Source organism: Ambystoma mexicanum, chromosome 6p, assembly GCF_040938575.1.
Source record: "Ambystoma mexicanum isolate Mex_15411 chromosome 6p, UKY_AmexF1_1, whole genome shotgun sequence".
Classification (NCBI taxonomy): Eukaryota; Metazoa; Chordata; class Amphibia; order Caudata; family Ambystomatidae; genus Ambystoma; species Ambystoma mexicanum.
Genome location: NC_090935.1, coordinates 1491333777 through 1491358695, shown reverse-complemented (window position 1 = coordinate 1491358695; position 24919 = coordinate 1491333777). Strand labels below are relative to the sequence as shown.

Genomic DNA, 24919 nt, shown 5'->3' with positions numbered 1-24919 from the left:
TCATTCTCTCTGACTCTAAGGAGGAATCTTCTCCTCCTCTCCCGGAAATAGTACTTACACCTCGGATTCCTGCAACACGGCGCGTTGCTTCTGTTAGCAGAGGCTGTGCTTTGTAAGTCCGATTCTAGATTTATTAAGATCTTTTTTCCATTAATCCTGACAGTTCAACCTACGGAATCCCCCTCTGACGGTCATTCCTTCTTTCAGAGCCTCCCTCTTCAACATTCCCCCATCGGGACCAATAGTACTTTCAGCGGTCCCTCGTGAACATCAAATCCTTTCGGAATACAGCCTCACTGTAGGTGTTCCCCTCGGAATAAAATTTCACTTACTGTGGAGTCACCATTCTGCCTTCGTTTCTTATATTCTTATTTCTGTAAGCAGGGAAACCTACATTCCACGGGACTACCTCTCCCAGCCTGCACCCCGGTTAAGACACGGGATTGGATCGACCTCCCACGTTTCATCTCTGTCAAGAATCATACAAACGCAGAGAGAAAAGGTACATCGCCCAGATCTCTATCTTTCTTCGCTCCTTAGAGCCCATAACTTATTGTGCTCTCTCTTTCACTACAGCCTCCTACAGCTCCTAGAATCCCACTCAACTGATGCCCCGGTGATCTCCGAACCCCTGAGACCCGCACTGCAGCAACCCCGATACGCAGACGTCAAAGCTCTCTAGCTGCCCTAACGTCAACACCAGCAGGGTTTTCTCCCCCTCGAGGGTTTCCCTGGAGCTTTCCCCTCGGCTCCAGTTTTACTCGGAGCGAGGAGAGAGTTCGAGGTGAGCCTTCCATTTCGCCTTTCAGAAAAGAAGACCAGGTCAGTGAGTTTATTTTCTGTTATTCTGTTGTTGCCATCCAAACCAAATGCAGTCATAATAGTTGTAACCTGAGTGCCGGGTTGTACCGGTTTCAGGAGTGATACCTGAAACACAGGATGAATCTGCATAGTGGGTGGTAGGGCTAATTTAACTGCAACTGGATTTATTAAGGATTCAATAGAATAAGGTACCAGATATCGGTGACGAAAGGTCTGTGTCCCTTTTATGGGCACATATTTTGATACTAACCAGTCCATGTCTCCAATTTGATAGTCGGGGGCTTTACTATGATGTTGGTCAGCACATTTCTTTTGTCTGTTCTTGGCTTGAAGGCCTGGGAAATAGTTGTATGTAGGGTTTTAACCGCTGGCATTTCCAAAGGGTTTGGGAGATCCAATTCTGAAGTACGTGGATGTCTACCATATATAGTGTAGAATGGGGTTTGTCCAGTGCTGGTGTGTAATGAATTATTATAGGCATATTTATCTATCCATAACAAGTCCTTCCAATTTCTTTCCACTTGATGTAACATGCAACATAAGTATTGCTCAGGGGTTTGGTTTGTTCTTTCTGTTTGGCCATCTGTTTGAGGATGGTGACTTGCGGATAGTCGAATGTCAAGTTGGGCCATTGAACAGCATTTCCTCCAGAAGTTGGATACAAACTGACTACCTCGATCTTAGATCAAGATGATGGAAAGCCATGTAGCCGTATGATTTCCTCGAGGAATACTTTCGCTAAATTGGATGCATTTGGAAGACCCTTAAAAGGAATAAAGTGTACCATTTTAGAGAACAAGTCTACAACTACTAAGATGGTGTTGAATCCTTGAGTGGGAGGTAGATCTGTAATGAAATCAAGGGACAGCGTGATCCATGGTGCGGGAGGAATTTCCATGCTTGGAGAAGACCAGCTGGTTTCTGCTTTTGGGACTTGTTTTGTGCACACACACCGCAACATTGGATAAATTGTATGATGTCTTTACGCCATGTGGGCCACCAATAGTTTCGTTTTAACTCCTACCTCCGCCATGGGCATTCTCATCACCTTAATATTGTAAACGGTGGATTCTCCGTCCTGCTCCTCATGGCAGGGGCGCGTAAATGTCGGGGGCGAGCAGCGACCAAGTTACTTCACTGGTGCAAGCCCCCCTGTGGGAATCCAGGCCTGCTGCGACTCCATAGGTTTGCTGCTTTCCAGTCTTTATATGCAGTTCTTATGTTCCTCTTAGTTCGAATAATAATGTCTTGCTCCTTTCCTTTTAGGTATGGAAGGTATTTTGGTGTTGTCATGCAGTTTGAAGATGAGCATGGACTGGTAGGTGAAAGTGCGGTGTGTGCGATGCTGTCCGGTGAGTAATGCGTGATGCGCAGTGCTGTTTCGCCTTTTATATTGCTAACCTGTGTCTTTTTCTCTCCTTGCAGGTTGCGATGTTCCTCGCCGAGCGCCGTAATGTTCCAGCAATGATACTGACCAGGAGAGGACTACCCAGGTAAGAATTGTGTGGCTTTCTTCATTCGGGAGAAAACGTGAGTAAACACTTACGAATGCTGTCTTTCTTTCTCCTCTTTCCAGGTTATGGTATTCCAGGATGCATGCGGTGCCGGATGATGGAGTTCGTACCTTCAGGCGAGTGGAACTAAAGTCAGCAATGGATTGAAGACAGGATACTGTTCCAGGTAAGTTTCGTAGTGTTATTTCTCTCTCTGCAGGCCCTAGGTTTCAGGTAAGCTGGCATCAAAGAACTGGACACTGTGAGCATTACGCTGCCCACAGCAGAATAACGCAAAGCATGTTCTGCTGTTTGGGTGTGGTTTAAATAGTCTCAGGTAAAGTAGTCCAGGTAAAATAGTGCCAGGCCAGCCACACCCAAAAGACTAGATCGCACAGCTCAGTTCCTTGTAACTGAGCTCTGTGTGTGCCTCCATGTTGGCTGAACGCCCCCAAGTTAAATAGTCCCATTCTAATGTGGGTCTTCATGATGGTTATGAGCCTGGCGCCGAAGGAGCCAGGACTAACTCCAAGAGAGTCTTGGTTGAGGTTTTAAGGCCTTTGACCTGGGCGTAACTGGAAGGCTGACTTGCCAGTGAGGGCCAAGGGCCAAGGGTCATGACAAACTATCGCATCAGCCGTTCTTCTCCCAAAGTTAATGGTCACCCAGTTGCTTATCTCAGAGAACAGGCCCCAATAAAACTCTGGGCACTCTCAGGAAATAAAAACATAAAGTCATGCTTCTTGCAACAGACACTCATAATGGCCTTATCAATCACATGCAAGGCCCAATCAGTGTGTGGATTTCTCTTTAATTTCAAACAGCCTTTTTAATGTGCAGCTGAAAATTAAATGCTGCCTTTTTGTCTGTCAGCTCACAATGTGCCTTTCCAATTCTCTTTTGCAGCCTGGTTTCATTTTTCTCATATTCCTTGTTTCAACTGCAGAAGTACTTATATTGAAGTTGCTAGGCACATTAGCAGTGTCACAGTGTTGCAATTTCTTTATGCTAGCTTTCCGGTCTGCCATTGTGTCTTCCCATTACAAAAAGGTATTTTTGCACATATTGGGCCTAACATGACCTTTCAGTTCATGTCATCCTGGGTCTGTCATTAAACCCCCCAGGTATCTCTCCCAGTCAATGGCAGTGCAGGCTCAGAGACCGGCAAACCCGCTGATAAAACAAGTACATTGGCTTGGTCATCAAGGGCTTGCCGATTGTGTGATGTTAACACCAGGTACCTCCAGGACGGGAGCTTGCAGTGTCGCCATGGAACAAAAACCTCAGCAGGACGGTGGTAGGTGTGTATAGGATAATCCTACACATACCCAACAGAGAGAGGTCCATGAAGGCAGCGGTACCCCTTGAATATCGGGAATGTCAACAGTCACATTGCAGTTCAGATATGCCCCCGCAAACACACTGCCATTGCTCCTGAAACAGATCAAGAACTGTGAGGTTTTAATTACTTAGGTACAAGGTGCATGTTGATTTATCCAAGGCAAACCTTTTACATTTCTGCCTCATGTAGAAAAAGAAGTTTCATTTATGTTTTGCAGCAAATCATTGCATACCCTGAACATCCATCCTGCCCTGCCTCCTGTTATCCCTAGGACCCATATACCCTTATAATAGAGCTTGTCACCTGCAAACCAGGTCTCCTTCTGCAATGAGACTAGTTCAACCCAGTGTCATTAAAACACTTGGATTCGGGGGATGTTGTACAAAATAACCCACTCTTCCTGCCAAACTTCTCCCATGCTTGAATTATCTGCTCCTGCCCTCTCCTTTGATACATTTGTATAAGACCACTCAACCCATTTTCTTCTGTTATCATTCTTGTACACCTAACACAGATGTTAAAGCAACGAGATAAGAAAAAGCCCCACTAACCCAACCACTCAAACCTGAACTCTCTGCATACACCTCTCAAAGGCTAAACAAACACAACCACATCTTTGCACAGGAATTTGCATGCACTTCACTGCAACAACAAAAGAAATCACACATAGACCTGCACAACAGCACATGGGAGTCTACCGATCCGTAAATCGCACCCATGCTCAGCAAACAGTATGACCCAAACTGTAGCTGTCAACAGGACATCAGAACTCTCGCTCTACCTCTTCTCATTATGTCCTACTAACCCATCCTACCCTGTTACCTTCCAGATCTGCCAGAGTGCCAGAGGACCACTCCAATGGTGATAGTACATGGTATAAATGTCTTTTAACATTAAGATTAACATTATATATTGTTGTATTAACTGCCCTCCACTGAACAGTGCCTCACACTCTGCATAATGCCAGGTGAACTGAGCATCATGTTATGTCTGCTGGCAGTTCTTTGGGTAGAAACAGGAATAAATGAACAAACAAAACAGGGGTAACCCAATTTCTCTCTCCCCACTACGCACATGTGATGATAGCAGAGGTTGTGTGGTGATGCACATCATTAGATCTATCTTGAATAACACATGGGTTAGTAATATCTATCTTAATTCTGGACACAGAAACATTAATACTCCCACGCAATTCACTGTGTGTAGCATCAGCAACCTTAGAGTCAGCAATATCCTGGGAGAGAGAGAAAACACAAAAAATAGAACATGAGAAAACACAAAAAAAAAGGAAAATAAGCCCTATATTGTTTGAGTCTATCAGTGAGAGTGCAGTTAGGTGAAAGTCTCCTGCTGCCCAAACGGATGTATAGCCATAAGAATCATACTTTCCTTGCTATTACCTCCCTTCTTCCTCCTGCTGGAGGGGGAAGATAAAAGATTTATCTTTCCGGCATCGGTGAGGTGAATCCATTGTTTCCTGCCTGAAACCTTGACAGCGGTGGGAGTAGCATAGATCACTTTGACGGGTCCATCAAATGTATGATCCTTCCACTTCTGCACAAAGTTAGCGACAAAAAGTGATTACCTGGCAAGAGCTACGGTTGCAGACACTGCAATGACTCCTGTTGTGCCTGGGATAACTTGTCTACTGGTGGATCATGATCAGGTTGTTGGGGCTCAGCCTGGCGAGATGTAAACCTGATAGATTGTGTTAGTTCCCTCAAGCACCCCTGCAATTCTTCCCCAACAATTTGAGCAGAGGTGTGTGCATCTGAGGCTGTGTGTGCGGGTGTGAGAGGGATGTGCAACCTCCTCCCTGTGATTATTTCATGTGGTGTAAGGTGATGGTCAGACCCCGGCTAATTCCTTAGAGCAAATAAACGAGAGGCAAACCGTGCACCCAACTCTTATTTAGTGTACCACATAATTTTGCAAGTTTCTTTTTCAACAAACCATTCATGGGTTCAACAGTTACGTTGGCCTGTGAATGATACATAGTGCATACTCTGTGCTTTATACCCAGCAAATAACATACGTCCTTAAACAGTTCGTTAAAAAATGAGTTCCGTTGTCAGACCTGATAATGTCACAAATTTCCCACCTCAGAAACACCTCACATACCAAACATTTTGCTGCAGACTTAGCATCATGGTGGACACAAGGACCTGCTTCAAGCCAACATATAAAGGGGCAAACCACAAAAATAAGATAACAAAAGTTACGCCACCTGTTATCCATGTCCACCTAGTCAATATGGTGGTGAAAGGTCAGGAAGTATGGGGCAATGTTGCAATGGGCAATGTTGCCAAAAGTGTTTTAAGAGTGTGACCAGTAGGGTATATTTGACAAGTAATGCAATTTGCTTTGAAATCAGTAAGCTCCTAGAGGTTTGAAATAAACCACTCCTCCTGCAAGACTGCAGCAAGGTACTCTTTCAACATGTGTGTTGGGAAGTGAAACTGATTGAGGGCAACAGTGAACAATGCTTGGGACAAAACTGGTTGCCCAAAACATTTTGCCTGCAAATGAGGTCAGTAGGAGAAATAGAACACCCCCTCTTAGTACATACCTCTTTCTCCTGCTGAGGAGCTTGTGTTTGTAATTCAGTATGCTGGGCTGAGGAAAGGGCATTGTAAGGGACCGTAGTCTCTGCTTGTTGCAAGGACAATTCAGAGGATACCATTGGATTGAGGATGTCTAAGTAAGCTGCTTCTTTTGCTGCCAAGACTGTCGTTCATTTGCCATTAGCAATGGGATATGTATTGGTTATATGAGCTGAGTAATTTGCCACTACAACTTCTGTAGGGAGGGCCAAAATGTCTATTAACCTGGAGAGTAATGTGGCATGCTGCACAGGCATGCCATCGGATTTTTCTGAACCCTCGCCTGTACCATCTGGACAGGCCTGAATACATAAACTGATTTTGAGAAAATACTGGTGGAACACACTTGAGATCATTCTAATGCTGGCCGCATTCTATTGGGCCAGAGGATTCACTGCTTGTACAGAGTAGGATGAGGACATGGGTACCTTTACTAATGCATGGTAATCCACTGATTCAAGGCTTACTACTGCTTCTCCCATGTGCCTGACTCCCGTACTCTGATCAATTATAGATGAAACATCAAAAAAGAGCCCCTTCCCCTCTTCAAATGAATTCTCCCTAGTGTGGGTAATTTCATCTGTAGTGTCCTCATATGTGGCGCAATCATGTACTGTGTTGTTTGCATGCACTGGCTCTACAATAATAGCTTCTGTATTGATGGTGTGATACCTCACGATATGAATGGAGGAGTTTGACAGAATTACCTCATACCCTGATGCTTGTTGGTTAGTGAGAGTGGTTTTGGATTTTTCTAAAACTGCAAAACCTCATGCTTCACGTAAAGTATGAAGGGGCTGTCCATGGTAATGGTAGATGATTTCTGTATGGCAAATGCACATGCTTCCAGAGCCTGCTCGCATGGGAAGTGTCTGTGTACAACAGTGTCCAGGAGACCACTGAAATAAGCCTGGGGCTTATGTCCTAGTGAGATTTTGTGTGTGAGGATAGCTGTTATCACTGGGCCATTGGAGCGTGAGAATAAAAATAACAGTCTTTATAATCTGGTGTCGCTAAAACAGGGGCATTACTGATAGCTTTTTAAGTGCCTGAAATGATTCAATCATCTGAGCTGTCCGAACAATAGGTCCATCAGTCTTCTGTGCTTCCTTTAGCCTTTTCAGTGGGGGTTTGGTGTATGATGAATAGTGAAATATCCATGCTTGACAATAGTTACACAACCCCAGAAACTGCTCCATATACTTGACCGTGGAAGGCTGTGATGTATTTTGCACTGCTGTAGTCTTGTCTGGAGTTATTCTTCTCCCTGCCAATTATATTATATGCACCAGGTATAAAACATTTTGCTGGCAATCTGTAGTTTAGCTTTGTCCAACTTGTAACCCTTTTCTACCAGTAATGTTAAAAGTTGTACTGAATCATTGCATCATTGCTCTTCTGTAGTACTACTAACTAGAAGGTCATCCACATACTGGATGGCCTTGCTCTGTATTTGTAAGGTGCCTAAATCCATTCACAGCACCCTGTTAAAAATGCTGGGGGACTTGCAGTACCCTTGGGGCAAACAAGGGTGTTGGAACCTTTGTCCCCTGTAAGTAAACACTGTAAGGGGTAGCACTTAGGGTGTAATGGTATAGAGAAAAATACATTTTTGAGGCCTATTAAAGTAAAATAGGTGCCTTCTGTGGGGATATTACTGAGGATGGTGGCAGAGTTGAGAACTACTGGGAACTCTACTTCTACAATATTGTTCAACGGGTGTAAGTCCTGCACCATCCTCTACATTGACCCTTTTGCTTTTTTGACAGAATAAATCGCTGTGTTGCATGGTGATTCTGATGGCTGAATTATGTCCTGCTGCCATAAGGCCACAATGGTGGAATACATTCCCTCCTCTGCTTCCTTTGACATGGGGTACTGTTTCACATGGGGCAAAACTATGCCTGGTTTTAGTTTGATGAAAACTGCACCAATGCTTTTTAGCAGCCCTACATGGTGTGGCCCATTAGTCCATAAATGACCTGCCACTATGTCTACATCTTCCTGTAAGTGTGCCAGTACTGTGTTGGCAAGGATCAGGGTGTGTGGTACCTCTCCGTGTTCAACTATTACATGGCAGGGTATGGAGAGTTGAAATACTGTCTCCCCCCCCTTGTCTTCAGCATCCTCGAACAGCTGCTCATCGGACACATCTCTCAATCACTGTGTGGGATCAATGCATAAAACTGTGTGCCATTCAAGATCATCCTTGTCCAAACTGGAAAGGAGTACAAAGTCTGCCTTGGTGATAACTGATTACAAATATAATGTGATAGTGATGTTGTGCGCCCTGTCCTGCTGGACTGCTGGCCTGAAGAAGAATTTGGCAGGTATGCACAGAATGTAGTTGCTAATCCCTGGCACCTGACCCAACGAGACCCAACAGGACTGTAACACCTCAGCAGATTAACTGGGGTGTCCCGTGAATACAAAAAAGGGACTAATAATTCATGCATGCCTATGGTGGCAAGTACGTCTTCAGTATAAGGATCCGTTCTGACAGCCCCAGAAAATAAAAACTTTTGTGTCCATTATTATGTCTTACAACGGGAACGTCCTCTACTTAATGCAGAATTAGGGAGCCCCTGTGTCAACCAAAAAAGAACATGTGTGATCCCCTATCTTCACTCCCACTCTGGGTTCCTGTTCCCTGTCGGCAGTCACTGATAGAACTGGTCATGCCAGAGCTCCCCGTGGGCTTGCCTATTGAGCATGAACGTTTGATCCTGGGAGCGAGAAAAGACAACCCCCAACACGCTTACTCCTGTGAAGTGAGTGATGGTACCCTGTGGAAGGGAGTTCTTATCCCATGTTAAGCAGTTGGCAAAGTAGGATTGAAAACCTGAGGTTGCATGGGTTGTTCTTGCATGGGAACCTGGTACATATAGGGCAAATTGGGCTGTGGATTAAAGGTGGGTCGGAATGCTGGGATATTGTAGTTAAAAGGTATGGTCAACATGTTCCTACATTCTTGTCAAAATACCCAGCTTCTTTCAGGACCAACATTGCAGACTCAGTAAGGGTCTCATGTTTCCCATACTTCTCTACCACTAAATAAACATCCTCGTCCTCTCTGAAAATCTCCTATATCCCATTTAAAATCTCCTAGCCACTCTACCCAGACCTGTGTGGGGCAGTGTTCAGGCTTCCCTTCTGTGGTGTTAGTTATTATCTCCCCTAGTATGCTCTACTTTGCTAGCTTCTTCTGCACCAACTTTGTTTCTGCCCTTTGTGTTTGCTCTGCCCGATCCTTCTCCTTCGCCTGTTTCTGTCGACAATAATGTGAAATGTGTGCCTACCTTTCTGACCATGATTTGGTTTCTATTCAAACTACCTTATTTAAATCAGCTTGTCCTTCTGAAGGGAGACCCTTACGTCAAAGTGATTAAAAAATCGTGATGTTTTTGTCCAAGCTTCCCCTTTCTCTGACCGCCACATCTCCTGGATCTGCTGTATGTAAAGGGTTGGGTGCTGTAGGGTGGTATTTAGTGGAGATTTGGGGCCTGACGGTATTTTATTACCGCCGAAAAATAACTTAGCAATAATCACTCTTTGTATTCAGATTTGGCCATGTGCAACAATAATACAACGGACATGCATTATTTCAGCACCCAGACCTGCATATTTGGTATACGTGGTTGGTGGTATTTTGGTGAGCATAATTCCCTTGTTTTATTTGTGGCCCCAATGTCCAGAATCCCTTATCTTTGCTTAGATTTTTCGTGTGATCACTAGAGAGACCTCAGACCTACATTTTAGGAATACCACATTTTTCAGTGATAGTGTTGGTGTGCCACCATGGGCGAACTCACTGACTTATTTACGACAGAGAGCTATATATGGTAGTCTTGTGGTAATTTCCACTACCTTATATACGGTAGGGAGCTATGTTCAGAGAGTCTCTCTTCCCGTTGGCTCATGTACCTCCAACGAGCTATGCTACAGTCACTCACAATTATTCATACTGATTCTGACATGCACACATCTGTCTTAAAATGACCATTGCACTGTTTAAAAATCTCCCCACATCATCGGCATTGTAATGGTAAATAGTAAATACACCACCCGTCTGTTTTCAAATATTTTTCTGTATTATAAAAGTTGCATTTAAACACGATCTCACTCTATACAGAAATAAATAAAATGGTACAGTAAAAGCATTGTCTATGACACACTGCAAAGAGAGTGGCGGAGAACAGAACTCAAATTGCAACATTGGTATTTGATTAAGACACGCACAGGAATCCCCTTTCCTACACTGACTGCATATTTTCGTGCACACACGGCTCCCACGCTTATGTAATTACCGTATCTGTTCAAAGTTTTCTTCAGCTGTTCTCTTTCGGAATGTGGTTCCCTTGAAGATTAACCCCAGTACAAGGATCGCCTTTCCTTTTCAAACCGGGGTCATTGCCTGGAATTCTTAGCTTTTGCAGATAGGAATGCCTCCAACCAGGAAAAGGTCTTCCTCCCAGCTCTGCCAAATCTTGACTGTAGCAGGACGCAGGAATCTGCATTCAGTCAGGAGTCCCACAGCCAGGTCTTCTCCCCAGTAGTGCAGAAAAATGTCTCCTGTCTTTTTCCCCGATACTTCCCACTAAAACTTTCATCTCAGCCCTCTGTATGACGTGTCCCAATGAAATCCATCATCTCTCATCCTCCTACTCTCAACAATAGCTTCGCTTATACATTTGCAATTGTTGCAAATCTGACTTCCTTCTTCCTGCAGTTACTGTGCACAAAAACACGGAGAAGCAGGCAGAGAAGAGAAGAAAAAAAAATCTGCACACACATTTAAATGGCTTTCAGAGTATGCCTAATTCTGCAGTGGAGAACACATTTTATTAGTGGGTTATGTTAAATAAGGTTTTATTAGTCAGGTTAATGGTTAATAGGTTAGCTGTTAATTTTCAAATGTGTCTCTAGCAATATAGGCAGAGTATGCATTTTGAATGTAAAAATGTGTGCTTTTACAATGAGGGACTGGATTTGCATTTTATATTTAAAATCGTTTTTGACTGAATAGCCTGTCTTTCCTTGTTAATCTGGTAACCCATATAGCAATGCACCGCACCCTTGTGGTGGTGCTGCGAAAAAAAAAATTGCTACCTGTGCAGTAGTGCTGTACTCTGTGCTGTTTGCTACCTGTGCAGTAGTGCTGTACTCTGTACTGTAACACGCCAAATATCCTTACAGTGCTCATCTGCTCTCATTTTGCAGGCCATGATAGAATTCCTATCAGCTCTGTCTGGGCACATGTCCCTCAATACTTTCCAAACATGCCCTTTACAGTTATTAAATGGATTATCATCATGAGCGGTGTTGCTTAATGTTATTCCCTTGCACCCTGCCTTTCTCCATAGCTTGACTGCATGCTCCCCTAACAGGGAAGCAAACAAACTTTTCATGTCCCCCACAGCTAGAGTAATGCCTGCTGTGTGTTTCTCGAGGGCATAAATGCACTGGCCAGCTCCCACTGTAAAGGAGGGCAAGGCGCATGTTAGATTTTCCCAATCCATGTGATACTAAGGCACATAAGGAGGTTGCCCCGGTCGCTTCTGTGAGTACAGAAACTGTGCGCCCCGCTTTCTAACTGCACTTTTCTGTGTTTCTTTACCAGACTGGGGTCCTCACACATTCTTTTTAGTTTTGAGTAAGGCCATTTGGCCGACCTGTGGTCGAAGCCTGCGCCTCCATGATGTTACCTACTCTGAGGCATCTGACACCCACAAATTTTCGTCCTCCTCTAGTTCTCTCTCTTTATTGATTCATAGTCTGCAATACTGCTTTTCTCCTTCATGCATTGCAGACCCCTCTACTGGCCTATGAGTTGCTGTTATTTTGTTCTTTGTTTGGGGTTAGCTGAGCTGCAAAGATCGGGGGATCTTTAATATATTTACTATCGATTTTGAAAATAATCTGTCCTGCTGTCCGTTGGTCTGTACCTAGGGGTGTGCACTGCCCCTCCCCATGTCCCTGCTTTTGGCCTTGCAATACTTATGCCAGCTCCTTCTCTGCCTTTTGAAACACTGCCTCTAATTGTTGGCAAGCCTTATTCTCAATTTCTAAAATCAGTGGGTTTCTGGTAGTGTACCCCGGCTATCTTGGTGTCACCTTCCCATCTTCTGTTGGGGGATAAAATGTGGGGTTGGTGTACCCCACGGCAGACTGTAAAGAGTAGGACTCATATGGGGTTGTGGGGCATTAGTTTTTCTGCCTACCAGCGTGGATCTCTCTCAACCATTATCAGATATGTTGTCTTCCTCCACAAAGATTTTCCATAGATCTAAAATGCCCTTACTATTTTTTAGCGGTTTCCCCTTTTAGGTTGATGGCAGGTATGTATGCATGTGTTCTAATTGGATCTTATTGTGCGTGTCCTCCTCTGGCCATGATGTAGATATTTTACCCACAATTCCCTGAACCCATCCCTTATGATACTTTAAAATCTTCTCTTTATATTGCAGAAAAGCTTTTCACATATGCTCCGCCGGCGTATCCATCCTACCACGAGGCTCTGACCATGCGCAGGATAAGTCTGCTGACACAGACCTGGTGGTCGTTCCCTTACCGCCAATGTTGCTGGGCCTTGCACCCTACTCTGGGCCTAATAACTGTTAGGTCATAATGGACCGTATAGATATTATTGTTGTGTGTGTCTGATGGTGCTCAGAGCAAGAGTCAATAACTGGTCTTACCAGAGTTCTTGTGTGGTTTCGGGAGGAGAAAAGATAAGGTTGGTTCTCCCTTGCAGCCACTGTCTCTGCCTGGATGAAACAGTCAGAAAGGGGGGATACCAGGGGGACGTACCCTGAGAGAAAACCCAAAGGAAAACATCTCTCTTGTCCAGGAAATGATGCAAGACTGGAGTAGCAGCACTGGATTAGCTGACAGAATGAGGTGGCAGAGGAAAGAGGAGCGCACCACAGAATGGATGCAGCAATAGGAGAGGAAAACCAGGAACACAACGCTACAGGGATCATGTAAGAGAAGGCAGCAGGAAAAGCATCAGCAAAAAACCAGGAGGAACAGGAGATACGGAACAGCAGAGACAAGGAAACCACTGAAGGCAACACAGGAAGACAAGAAAAGGACAAAGGCAGGTAACACAGGAGTGCCATGCAAATGGGATTACAGGAGAGTGTGCGACACAGTGAGCCTCTACTGTTTTGAGCTGCACCCACCATGTTGGTTGTGGCGTCGTGATGCGCACAGTGGCATCTGACATGTGGTCACCATCTTGGAATGGGTATGTGCCAGTGCCATCATTGTCACAGGGACCAGTGTCTGGCTGGTTTCATGACAGCAAGCCCCAGCAGGCGCCACTCCTGTATCTCTTTACCAAAATGTCAGACGTTATTGTCTACGAAGCTCTCAACCTAACAGTGGACTCTTTTATTTACACAATTACTACCAATATACAGCAAAAAACATGCACATTTACTAACAATAAACACCTTTATGTACAAAATGATGATGATGCTTCCTCTGTCTCCTTACCTCGAGACAAGGGTACTCAAACCTCCAAAAGTTCCCTTTCGTTAGTTTATGTTACGTTTCTTGGCATTTATATAGCGCTCTATATATCATTGGTATGACCTCATAGCGCTGATAGGTTGAAAGCCCTCGGGAACCGTAGTTCTGGTCAGTAGAGAGAGGTAGAGTTGTAGGGTGCACCAGATATGTGTGCAGCTGATGTAAATGCTGGATGGTAGCTGCATCCTAGCATTAAGTGTGGTGCTAAAGATATCAGTTGGATGTGTGCAGTCTGGTGGGTGGACACCCAAACTGGGCTCTGGCTGCGGTAGGCCTGACGGACGCATATGTGAGCAACAAGGCCCGAATGTGCTTGGCTAGCTGCGTTTTATTAGGGTGATGAGGTGTTCATGGGGTCGTATTCATATGAGAACAGCTCGGCTGAATTAATCAGGGGTACAGCTGTGTTCTAGTTGTATGATGGTGTATAGTAGAGAGTAAGCGTAGTGATGTGATATGATGGTTATCTTTAAAGGCACGTGAACAAGATGACAAGGAACACAGCGATACACGGACAAATAGAGATAGGGGACAGGAGGGGGATGCAGAACTATAGCAACAGCATGGGGAACAGGAAAGCAGGGTACACAGTGGTACACAGGGGCATGTTAACATTTACATTCGCATTTCTATCTAGATGCGATTCGGGATAATGTTCGCAACTCCACCCAAGTGTGGCACATGCTAACATTCCCTAGAACTTAGGGATATACTTCATATACAACGTTATCTTTCCCCACTAAGGGTAGCGTCCCCACAAAAACTCATCAGTACACAATCAATAATAAAATTCAGGCAAGAATAAGATATCAAAATGACTGTGCTTTATGCAAAATGTGCACTCAACTTACTATGTGCATCCCCCAGATGCTGTGCCCCCTAAATAGCCTACACAGCCCTGCCTGGCACCCCAATCCAGAAATCAGACAGACTTTAAGAGGAACATGGCATCTGCTAACCTTCTGATTTGATGTACGCACCGACTGCTCTCTGAAGATGTAAACAGTGGCCCAGGACATGCGGCAGGGAGTTGGGCATCTTCAGGGAGGTGCTGTAAATCACGTTGGTATCACCAGACGTAGACCCTTGATGTCTACCTAGAATAATGAAGAGGGACACGAGTTGTAAAAACACAGCTTTTGTTTAATGCAATAATGGCCAGGAGGTCAGCCAGTCTTGTGAGACCCAAAAACTGAACTCTCAACATGCTCACATTGGGCAGCAGTATTGAAGGGGGAAACCACAAAATTAGAATACATTCCAGACAAATGGTGTATGCAAATTTCACCCCCCTACTATTTGCCTACCTATGAAAATCTAATTAAACAGAAATTGGCCCACCCTGATTGACTAATACAGCAACGTGTTATGTCATATGCATCCTCCGGCAGAGCCCTACCATGCATTTAATACAAATAGCACAATCTACCCCAGATAGCAACAAACTAGATACAGTAATATTTCCTAACTTGGAACCAGACATTTTGGCCCAACATGCTATTCCCAAACCCTGCTGCTCTTTTACGTTGGAGCATCCCATTGCAACTATCACATGCTCGTCTGCCTATGCTAGTTCTTGGAACATTCTCGTCTCTGGGAAAGGTTTCTTTGGGAAGACACAACACAGGAATTATTCTTGGGACAATGCTTTCATATTTTGTGCTACCAATTCACCCCACTGCATACTTGGCAGTCTTGGAGACTATCTAGAGTGAGGTAGACAGGATACCCAAATCAATAAATGGCAGAACTATTAACTTCAATGATATTCAATAATAATCACAAAGTCTACATTTTCTTTTACGTGTAAAACGTTACGCCTGCAGGTTTACATTAACCATCACTGTTTGTGTTGTTTAGGCCCGGACAGACAAAATGAATGTAACGGACTTGAGTCTGAGACAGCTTAAAGCTAAATTAAGGCAAACAAGGATTACTTCATTTGCCGCTTCAGCTGGTGCAAGGGACTTAGTGTGTGGTTGTGTGAAACATGTCCCGTCTTCTTCTTCCTAGCAAACATAAGGCCTTCTTCTGTTTAAAGATTATGTGCCTCATTACAAGTATGCCGGTTTGGTAACAACGGTGCCAGTAAGATACCAACAGTGTTGTTACCGAACTGGCATACTCCGAGTTCTGTGAGCGGGTGCCTTTCCGACGACCTGGTCATACCTGGTGGGCGCAACAGCACCCGCTCACAGACCTTGACAGATACACCAGCACTGTTGCACACAGTGCCGGTACATCTGTCCTCCCCATTCCCATTGAGTCCAATGTGACTCGAATGGGGAGTCGTTTTTTCCGGCACCCGGCAATGGGGGATTACCGGGACCGCCAAGGCTGAAATGCTCTGGTAAGTCCCCATTGCAGGGTGCTGGAAAAATAATTACTTCAGCGGCAGCTGTGCCGTATGTTGCTCCCCCAGATTTAGCAAATTATTTCTTGATTTCTCTAAGTGTGACTCCAAGTAGATGGCGGGCAAGCAAGGGGGGGTTGGCTATTTATACTTCAGCACGGATGGGCTGTGTAAGTATAAAAACGTTTTTTTTCATCTGATACCCGTTTGATTGTAGACATTACATTGGGCCTCATTACAAGTTTGCTGGTCCGGGAGCTATGGTACCGGTAAGCTTGCCGGTAACGTAGTTCCCGGACCGGAAAACTATGAGATGTGGTTGCGGGTTCCTTTCTGCCCGCCAGGTCTGACCTGGTGGTCAGAGCAGCACCCGCGAGCACAGCATGTCGGATGCACCGGCACTGTTCATAACAGTGCCGGTGCATCGGGCTTCCCCATTACCATTGAGCCCTATGGGGCTCGAATGGGGAAGAATTTTTCCCAGCACCCAGGAATGGGCAAATACCGGGTCCGGCAAGGCCCTAATGACCCGGTAATTGCCCATTTCGGCACCCTGGAAGAATAAAATACTGGTAGCAGCCGTGCCTATATTACAGACATGGCTACCGCCAGCTGTGTAATGAGGCCCATTGTCTTTTGATAAGAAATTGCGTGTGTTTAACTTTTACAATGCAAAGGGAGAGAAAGACACGGTGGCCCCGCTGGAGGAGTTACCTTAGGAAGTAGGATTGATTCCTACTGGTGACGAATCTCAAGGCTAACCCTTATATTATATTGAAGGGGATTTTAACCTTAAAATGGGAAATGCATTATGTGAAACGGCTTCACAAAGTGAAGAAGATACAGCTTTGCATCTCCCCATTACAGTTTTGTCTGATCTAATCTCTGATGCCCCTGGGCGGGAATTCCTGTTAAGGTTATATGAGTTGGGCTGACGTCCAGTAAATAGCAGGTGCCCCTCTGATGTTTCAGCTAGGTATACTTTTAGTAACTCTAAATATCGTTCGATTATTGATTATTTTGTTGTGGATATGTCTAGCTGGAACTTGATTCATGATTGCGGAGCGCTCCCACATCTGCAAAGTGACCACGACCGTTTGACTTTAGCTATCACATTTCCATTGCCCTTGAATCGTAGAGAACCTTGTCTAAGGGAGTTCGAGATTATTGCTGAAGACATCTCTAAACCATTATTGTGCCCTCAATGTGATCATGAAAATGTGATGTCGAGATGGATTCTTGCCTTGAAGAGTGCCTGAATCTCCTTACTGATTCAAATAGGGTGCTGAATAAATGGGGCAGTACAATGAGTATTGCAGGTGAGGCTTTTATGGGCCCTAAAAGGAAGCTAAGGCATGACAACAAAACTCTAGGGTAGTTTGGGAACAAGTGTAGGTCTGCTAAACAATCACTCCTCATAGCCTTGAAGTGCTAAATTAGGTGCAGCAAGGACATTGCAGCCTTTAGGTTTTTATATGGAAATTCAATTACCAAGGGGAAAGCAGTAAAAGCTGCAAAGAGATGGAATGACCTGGAAACGGCCGCTGACTCTGGTGACTCCAAACTATATTGGAGAACGATTTCTGCAGGTTTAAACAAGAATTCCAGTAAAGATAGAGGGGGAATTGCAGAGATTGCAGCAAAGAATTGGTTCAATAATTATTCAAGAATGTATAACTCCACTGATCAATTAACTATTGCGGCATTAAGGCTGCCCCTAAGCGTGACAAATGGAGCATCCCATAACCCTGTGCAAGATGATTCTTAGTTTTTCTACAAAGGACATGGATAACAGACTTAAAACGTATCTAACAGGAAAGCTGCTGGTCCAGATTTGGTCCCAATTGCATTCTTTAAATATGAACAGGAAATCTGGGTACCATTATTCACTAGAGTCTGCAACATCATCTTATAGGGTAAGACCACTCCACGCAGCTGGACCCAGGCTATTATCTTGCCGACCTTTAAGAACGGGAACACTGCAGATCCAACATGCTATCGTCCAATTTCCTTAATTGATACAACAGCTAAATGGTTTGGCCGGGCACTCCAAGGGAAAACCATGGACTGGGCAGAGGAGAATGCTATTTTATCAGATATCCAATACGGTTTATGTAAAGACGTGGGGACGGTTGATCAAATCCTAAATTTGTCTCTTTTTTTGGTGAAATATCCCCATGTCTATACGGCCCCCATTTATGTAGCCTTTACGGACTTTAGCACCGCTTTTGACTGCGTAAATCGTGGGAAGCTGTGGGCATACCAGAAATCCCTTGAATTGCTAGCCTCTTTACTGGATCTTCTGGTAGCTATGCACACAGACCTCTCAGTAAGAGTACGTGTCAGTGCAATAGGGGAGTTATCAGACCCCATATATTCAGCTTGTGGCGTTAGACAGGGGTGTGTGTTGGCATTGTTGCTTTTTATTTTTATATCAATTCACTGTCTGCCATTTAGACAACCTTTCGAATGATGTACCTAAGCTAGCTGGAAGAGACCTCCCGGTGTTAATGTACACTGATGATGCCGTTCTTATTGCAAGAACGGGAAGCACCCTGCAACAGTTGGGAAAGAGCTTTTGTAGTTACAGGTCCTAAAGAGATCTGAAAATAAATGTGGCAAAATCAAAAGGTTATGTATATTGGGACGATAAAAAGCAAAACAAGAACCATACTGGCCAAAGGACATGCTCTTTTTCGTACTTTGGTGTGAAATTTTCGAAGCGCCTTGTGTGGCATTTGCATATCGATTCCCAGGAAAGTAAATGCACCCATGTTAATGGCTCTAGACTGAGTTACGGAAATAGTATGCGCGGGCTTCTGGTTGAGGACACCCTACATATTCACAAAGCCAAGTCCATTCCGGTGGCTATGTATGGAGCAGCTGTCTGGGGGCATCAAGCGCCTTTGTCTATTCAAAGGAAAGAAAAACAGTTCCTAAGAGGAATTATGGAGGCAAATCAATTTTTTCCCAGTTTCATTTTAAATGAGGAATGTGGTATGATGTTTGCCTCTGACCCTATTCAGCTTCCACCACTGTTGTACTGGCTCCATCTCTGGGGTAGCCCAGTGTTATCATTGACAAGGTCATTAATTCAGGATATTTTGGACTCAGACGTACAATACAAGTTAAAATGGCTAAATTCACTGTTATCCCTCCGGTATTACCGGCAGGATACTACCAAAACTGCCTTACCATCTCCACCGCCCGATATCCCGGTATTACCAGGATATAACGGGCAGTGGAGAAGACATTAAAGTTCCCATTCCATGGTGTCCCATATTACCGGTGCTGGTGATTCAGGGATTTCTTTGCCATTAGGGACCAATCTACAGGCAGGTCAGGCCTGCTGGTAGGGAGACCCATGGCCCCCACTGACAAACCTGTGTTTTGCCAGTCCAGAAGAAATGCTGTTGCCTGAATTACCAGCATTTTTTCCAGAACTGCAAACCCATAATGAGGCCCTCGTCTTTCTGAAAGTTGAATGAATAGCGTTCTCCCTTGTGAGATAAAGGCTGTTTGTGATGCGACTCGTGTATGCTGAAATGCAAAGCCTGAAAAACTCTTCACTGAAAAAAATTATATAAAGCAACTATTACACATTGAAAAATGTTCCTTTTATTCAGTTTTGTTTGCATTTAGAAATTATTAACTATGAATCTTCTATGGATATTTTTAGGTTCTTAAAAAGGATGACAAAGGCAAAAGAAATGTTTGATGCCCTCAACAGAGTGGACAAACGTGATTTTCTCATAAAAAAGGTGGGTGACAGTTTTACTTATATAGTGTTTTTTCTAAATGTCTCTATGAAGGATGAGCACAATATGTGTTGCTTTATAAATTAGGCTAATGTATTGCAAATACTTCTTTGTTGGTGAACTTCTGTTGTTGTCATGAATTGTCCCGCTTGCTTCTGGCTCTGTGGTCCACATGATTTATGAAAATAAAGTAACTATCAGCATTACATACACATGATGCATTTTGTGGTGAAACAAATCTTCTACATATCCACCAGCCTGCCTTCAGGCCACCTTAATTAACAGAAACTACATTTGTATTAATTAGAAAAGACCATGTTGGGCAACTTTCTGATGCGCAAACACTATGGTTTTGGGATTTGTCCAAGGACCTCCCAGTCCAGAGCCTCCTAGAAAGACTCTGAACCTCTGTGGATTGAGAAGAATTGAATGTATTTTATTTTAATGTTAGCCATGTATGTACAGACAATATTTGTGAAAGTGCATTGTCCCAGTAGCATTTTATGATTCAAAGCGAATTCTGGGTGTCTTCTCCAAAGAAAAATGTTATGTTGTAGAGTACACTGGGCCATTATGATTGTTTTCACTTGATGTGATTTGAAAAGCACAGTGACAAAGTCCCTTGCCTGGTTCTGCAGTAGCTGGGAAAGTGACTCAGGACCAAGTAGCGACTTGAGCTAGTGGATGATGGGCCAGGATTTGGAATAGGAAGGATCCCTGTGTCACTCTCACTTGGACCCTATTTCTTGGCAGGGGCCAGTCACCCTGAGGCCAACAGATCCACTTGCAAAGACAGACAGAACACTCTTAGACAACTTCCCCAAGCCAGAGACCCCAGGAGTCCATCCCACAGCATTAAAACCTCTAAGAAGATAATAGGGTGAAACCCCAAGAAACATATGAGACTGCCAATCCTCTTTTGTTTTTATCCTGCAACATCTGTAAACATGTCCAGGTCTGAGGAACAGATCATGGGATCTGCAAATACATGAACACAATAAACAACAGCAAACACTGTAAAGAACATGAACACACCATTAAAAGCATCCTTTCCCTCAGACTACACTAAAAACAACACCAACTACACACAGGCTAGATTAGTTTAGTGCACAGACCGCTCTCCCTGACCTCCAATACACACAAAAAAGAAATCCAACATGGCTTCCAGGCACCTTTCCACCCATGAGACTCCACCAAACACAGGGCCACTGTATGCTAGGAACGCTAGTGCAGTCCTCACCCACAATCATGTTGGAGGGGTTTCATATTATATCTGCCAAGCAACCCAATCTGGCAGCGTGGGTTTCAGAAGTAGTAGGTGCAAGTAGAGACTGAAAAGTGGCAAAGAAGGAGCCGTTTGGAGAAATGTTGGCAAAGACGGAAGAGTGGAGAGAGGTGGAGAAGTTGGTGGCTGGGGAGACAGTGCTGAGAGGAGGTGACCTCTGCAGATAAGAAGGAGGTGTTGAAATCAGAAAGGAAAAGATAGTTGTTTTAACCAAAGTGGCAGAGGTATTAAGAAAAGGATAGTTAAGAAGGTGGTAGTGGAGGAGTTCGAGGAGAGTCTACTTGGTAAGGGGAGGGTGAAAGTGTGAACAGCCTGAGTTGTAAGAGAGTAAGGTGGTGACAAGAACTGCATGAGGTGGAAGAAAGGAGATGGTGGCATTGAGAAAAGCCCAGTGTGGTAAAGAGCCGATGGTAGCAACAAGAGCCTGAGGTAGTAAAGAGGAGGAGTTGGGGATGGGAACACTCTGAGGTTGTAGCAAGTACGTAGTAGCCATACGGACAGGTAAAAGTGGTATTGATGAAGCTGTTAAAGAAGAAGCCAATCAGAGAAGCAAGGGGGAATATTTGACTTGCAAGGCAAAGGAGGTTGGAGAAAAGATAACTCCAGATAAGTAAGAGGGCAGTGGGGAAGATGAGGCGACTTATGTTGATGAGAGTAAGAAGAGAAAAGAGAATGCAAATGAGCAAAGGGTCGATACTTGGCTAGGAAACTGTTCTGTGAGATGGAGGTCTGGGGTAAGAGATTGTCACAGCGCTGCCTTCCCATGCATGCCACGCTCTGCCCTCCTGGAGACTTACCTGGAGGCTTGTGGACAGACAACTACTGGGGCTCCCACAACGCACTCTGATGTGGTAGCAACACTTCATGGGGGCCACCATCTTCCCCTCTGTGCGCATGAGCACATGACTAGTGGCCCATTTCCGAACATGTGCTGTGAATCTGGTGTTGGCGGTCACCCATGGCAATGGGCATACACACGCCAGCCTCTGGAAGCATAAAAAGGCCCCAGAGCAGCTCACTGCGCGTCACTAGTGCTGGCCTGCCTGCTGCTGACCTTGCCTTGTGCCTCCCTGTTTCTTGCTGCTGACATTGCCTGCTGCCACTCTCCCTGCCTTGTACCTTACCTGTTTCCTGCTGTTGGCTCTGCTGCTGCTACTCACCTTGACTTGTGTCTGTCAGCCTCTTCCTGCTGCCTTACCTTTTTGTTGCTGAACCTTTGCTCTCCTGACCTTGCCACCTACTACCCTGCAATTCAGCTGCACCCTCTTTGGTGCCTTTTTGCCTTCTCCTTTGTCTTCCTCCTTCCCTCTGTTTTCTTGGCCCTTCCACATCAGTACCTCCCACTGCCTGACACCACGCTAATCCGTGGTTGGTCATCCACATGGTGTTGGGAAGGAGCTCCCAGTCATTGGCTGGTGGTACCAATACACTAGCACAGACCCGGGTTCTGGGGGTTTCTTCCCGCATTGCCCTATTCGGGACCAGACTGGACATTGGGCTGAAGATCTACCCTGGACTGTCAAAAGAGCAAAACACCAGGTACGAGGAGTCACTGGGGGCGCACCTTGACAGATTGCGACACCTTACCACTTCTCAGGAGCCCGATATGGAAGCTTTACAAGAATTATGGGATGAGTTGCAGGCACTGCGTACCAAGGATTCCACCCTGAAATCTGAGAATATGTCCTTGAGGGAGGCCTTGACCACTACTACCTCTGCAGCCCTTACCGAGAGCGTCATTGGACAATCCAGTTCCATGTGTTACGATGGGGATCCTAGGAAAATGACCGATTTCTGTAACCATTGTACCATTCAATTCATGCTTCGACCAACCCATTTCCTGATAGATAAAGCCAAAAATAGGATACATCATCAGTCATTTGACGAGGACTGCTTTGGCCTGGGCTGTTCCCTACGTGTCCTCCCACAGCCCATTGTTGGGTGATTTTGCTGCGTTTGAAAATGCCTTCTTCTATGTCTTTAAATCCCCTAACCAGGATGCTACAGCTCAAAGCCAGTTACTGGAACTGCGTCAAAGGACCCAGGATATTGTGTCTTTCATTGGCCGTTTTAAACAACTGGCATCGGATTCCTTATGACCTGAAATAACGCAGCTCACCTTGTTTCGCAGGAGCCTGCGTAAGGAAATCAAGGCTGAGCTAGTCCAAGTACCCAAACCCACGAACCACAGGGTTTGATCGATCAGGTACTGAAGATTGACCATAGGCTCACAGAAAGGCAGTATGAACGCCGGTGACTGGATCGTTCCAGCGAACGGCCATCCCTGGGCCAACCCGGACGTATGCCTGCAACAAGTTTTAGGGTAACTGGCCCAGAACCCATGTAGATTGGTTCCATTCGTGGTCCTTTAACTGGAGCTAAGAGATTATACCGCCGAGCAAACAACCTCTTCCTGTACTGTGGAAAATCTGGGCATTACCTGGGGTCCTGGCCTTTGACATCATTCGTACGCTGGCCTATTCTGTGGCCTTGGGGTAACCTTGGTTAATGATGCACAGTCCCTTCATAAACCCTTACCGCCGTCCGTGTAATGAGGCCCTAAGTCAGGATAACCCTTCAGTTATACCTTGCGGTGACACCCATTGTACCTTTGGAACATTCACACATGGCCTATGATTTCCCAGGTTTTTGTAACACAAAACCTCACCCATCCCCTTTTTGGGAACCGAGATGTTACGCTCACCTGGTATGCACAGGGATGCCACCCACCGGCTGGTATGCTTCTCAGCTTTGCCCTGATGTGGTCTGAGGGGAAGGTTCTGCATTGTGGTACAATTAGGCGTGCTCTCCGTCCTGCCTTCTTTGCAGGGGCGCGTTGTCTTTCATGGGCGAGTGCGGCCCAGTTACTTCACTGACGCCGGCCCGTTTTATATTGTTCAGGTAGGTTTTATTGCTGTTCTTTAGTTTTGTTGCTATCCTGCATGCCTTTCTTTGTTTAAAATGTCTCTTTTTTCTCCCTTAGGTATGCAGAGCTTCAGCGCGGCAAACTGGCTTGGTTGAGCCCCGCTGGTAAATGATGGTGCATTAAGGGCGCTATGATGCGATAAGTAAGCGCTATGTGCAGCGCTTTGAAGTCTTGCCTTTGCTAACCTGTGTTTTCCTTCCTTGTAGGTCGCGGTGTTCTTCAGCGCGAGTGGAATGTCTGGAGTGGTGCCAGCCGAGAGGCGACCAGCCAGGTAAGCCTTTTGAGCAGTTCGTAATTTGTAAATGTCTCTACAGCTTTCTTTAATGTTGCCTCCATCTTCCTCTTTCAGGTCGTTCTGTCCGGGAGGCGTACAGATTTGAGGAAGCTGTTCTCAGTAGCTGCAAGTGTTTAAAGATGAAGACTGCAGGTAAGATGCTGCTGCTAATGATGTTCCTTTTGTCTCCTTGCAGGTTCTGCTTCTCCGAGGTTCGAGGGAATAGCTGGACACGGTGAGCGTCACGTTGCAAGCTGCAAAGTAACATGAAGCATGTTCTGCAGCGAGGGTGTGGTTTATATAGCCCAGGTAAAGTAGTACCAGGGAAAGTAGTTCCAGGCCTGCCACACCCAAAACACTAGACCGCATAGCTTGGTTCTTAGGGAACCAAGCTATGTGGATGCCTCCATGTTGGCTGACAATACAATAAAGTAGTTCCCAAGCACATTGTTGTTCATGGTGTATGAGCCTGGCACCATAGGCGCCAGGACTGGCCCCATGAGGGCTTTTGAAGAGGATGCCAGGCC

General features: G+C 45.1%; 1 protein-coding gene across 1 annotated transcript in view; it reads left to right on the top strand.

Annotated features, from left to right (window-relative positions):
* The window catches only part of LOC138511076 (trichohyalin-like), a 3831204-nt gene that overhangs the window by 666937 nt on the left and 3139348 nt on the right, over positions 1–24919 (top strand). Inside the window, exon 6 of the mRNA XM_069626576.1 lies at positions 19829–19910. Within this exon, the coding sequence (XP_069482677.1) occupies positions 19829–19910 (82 nt within the window). The remainder of the gene's footprint in view (positions 1–19828; positions 19911–24919) is intronic.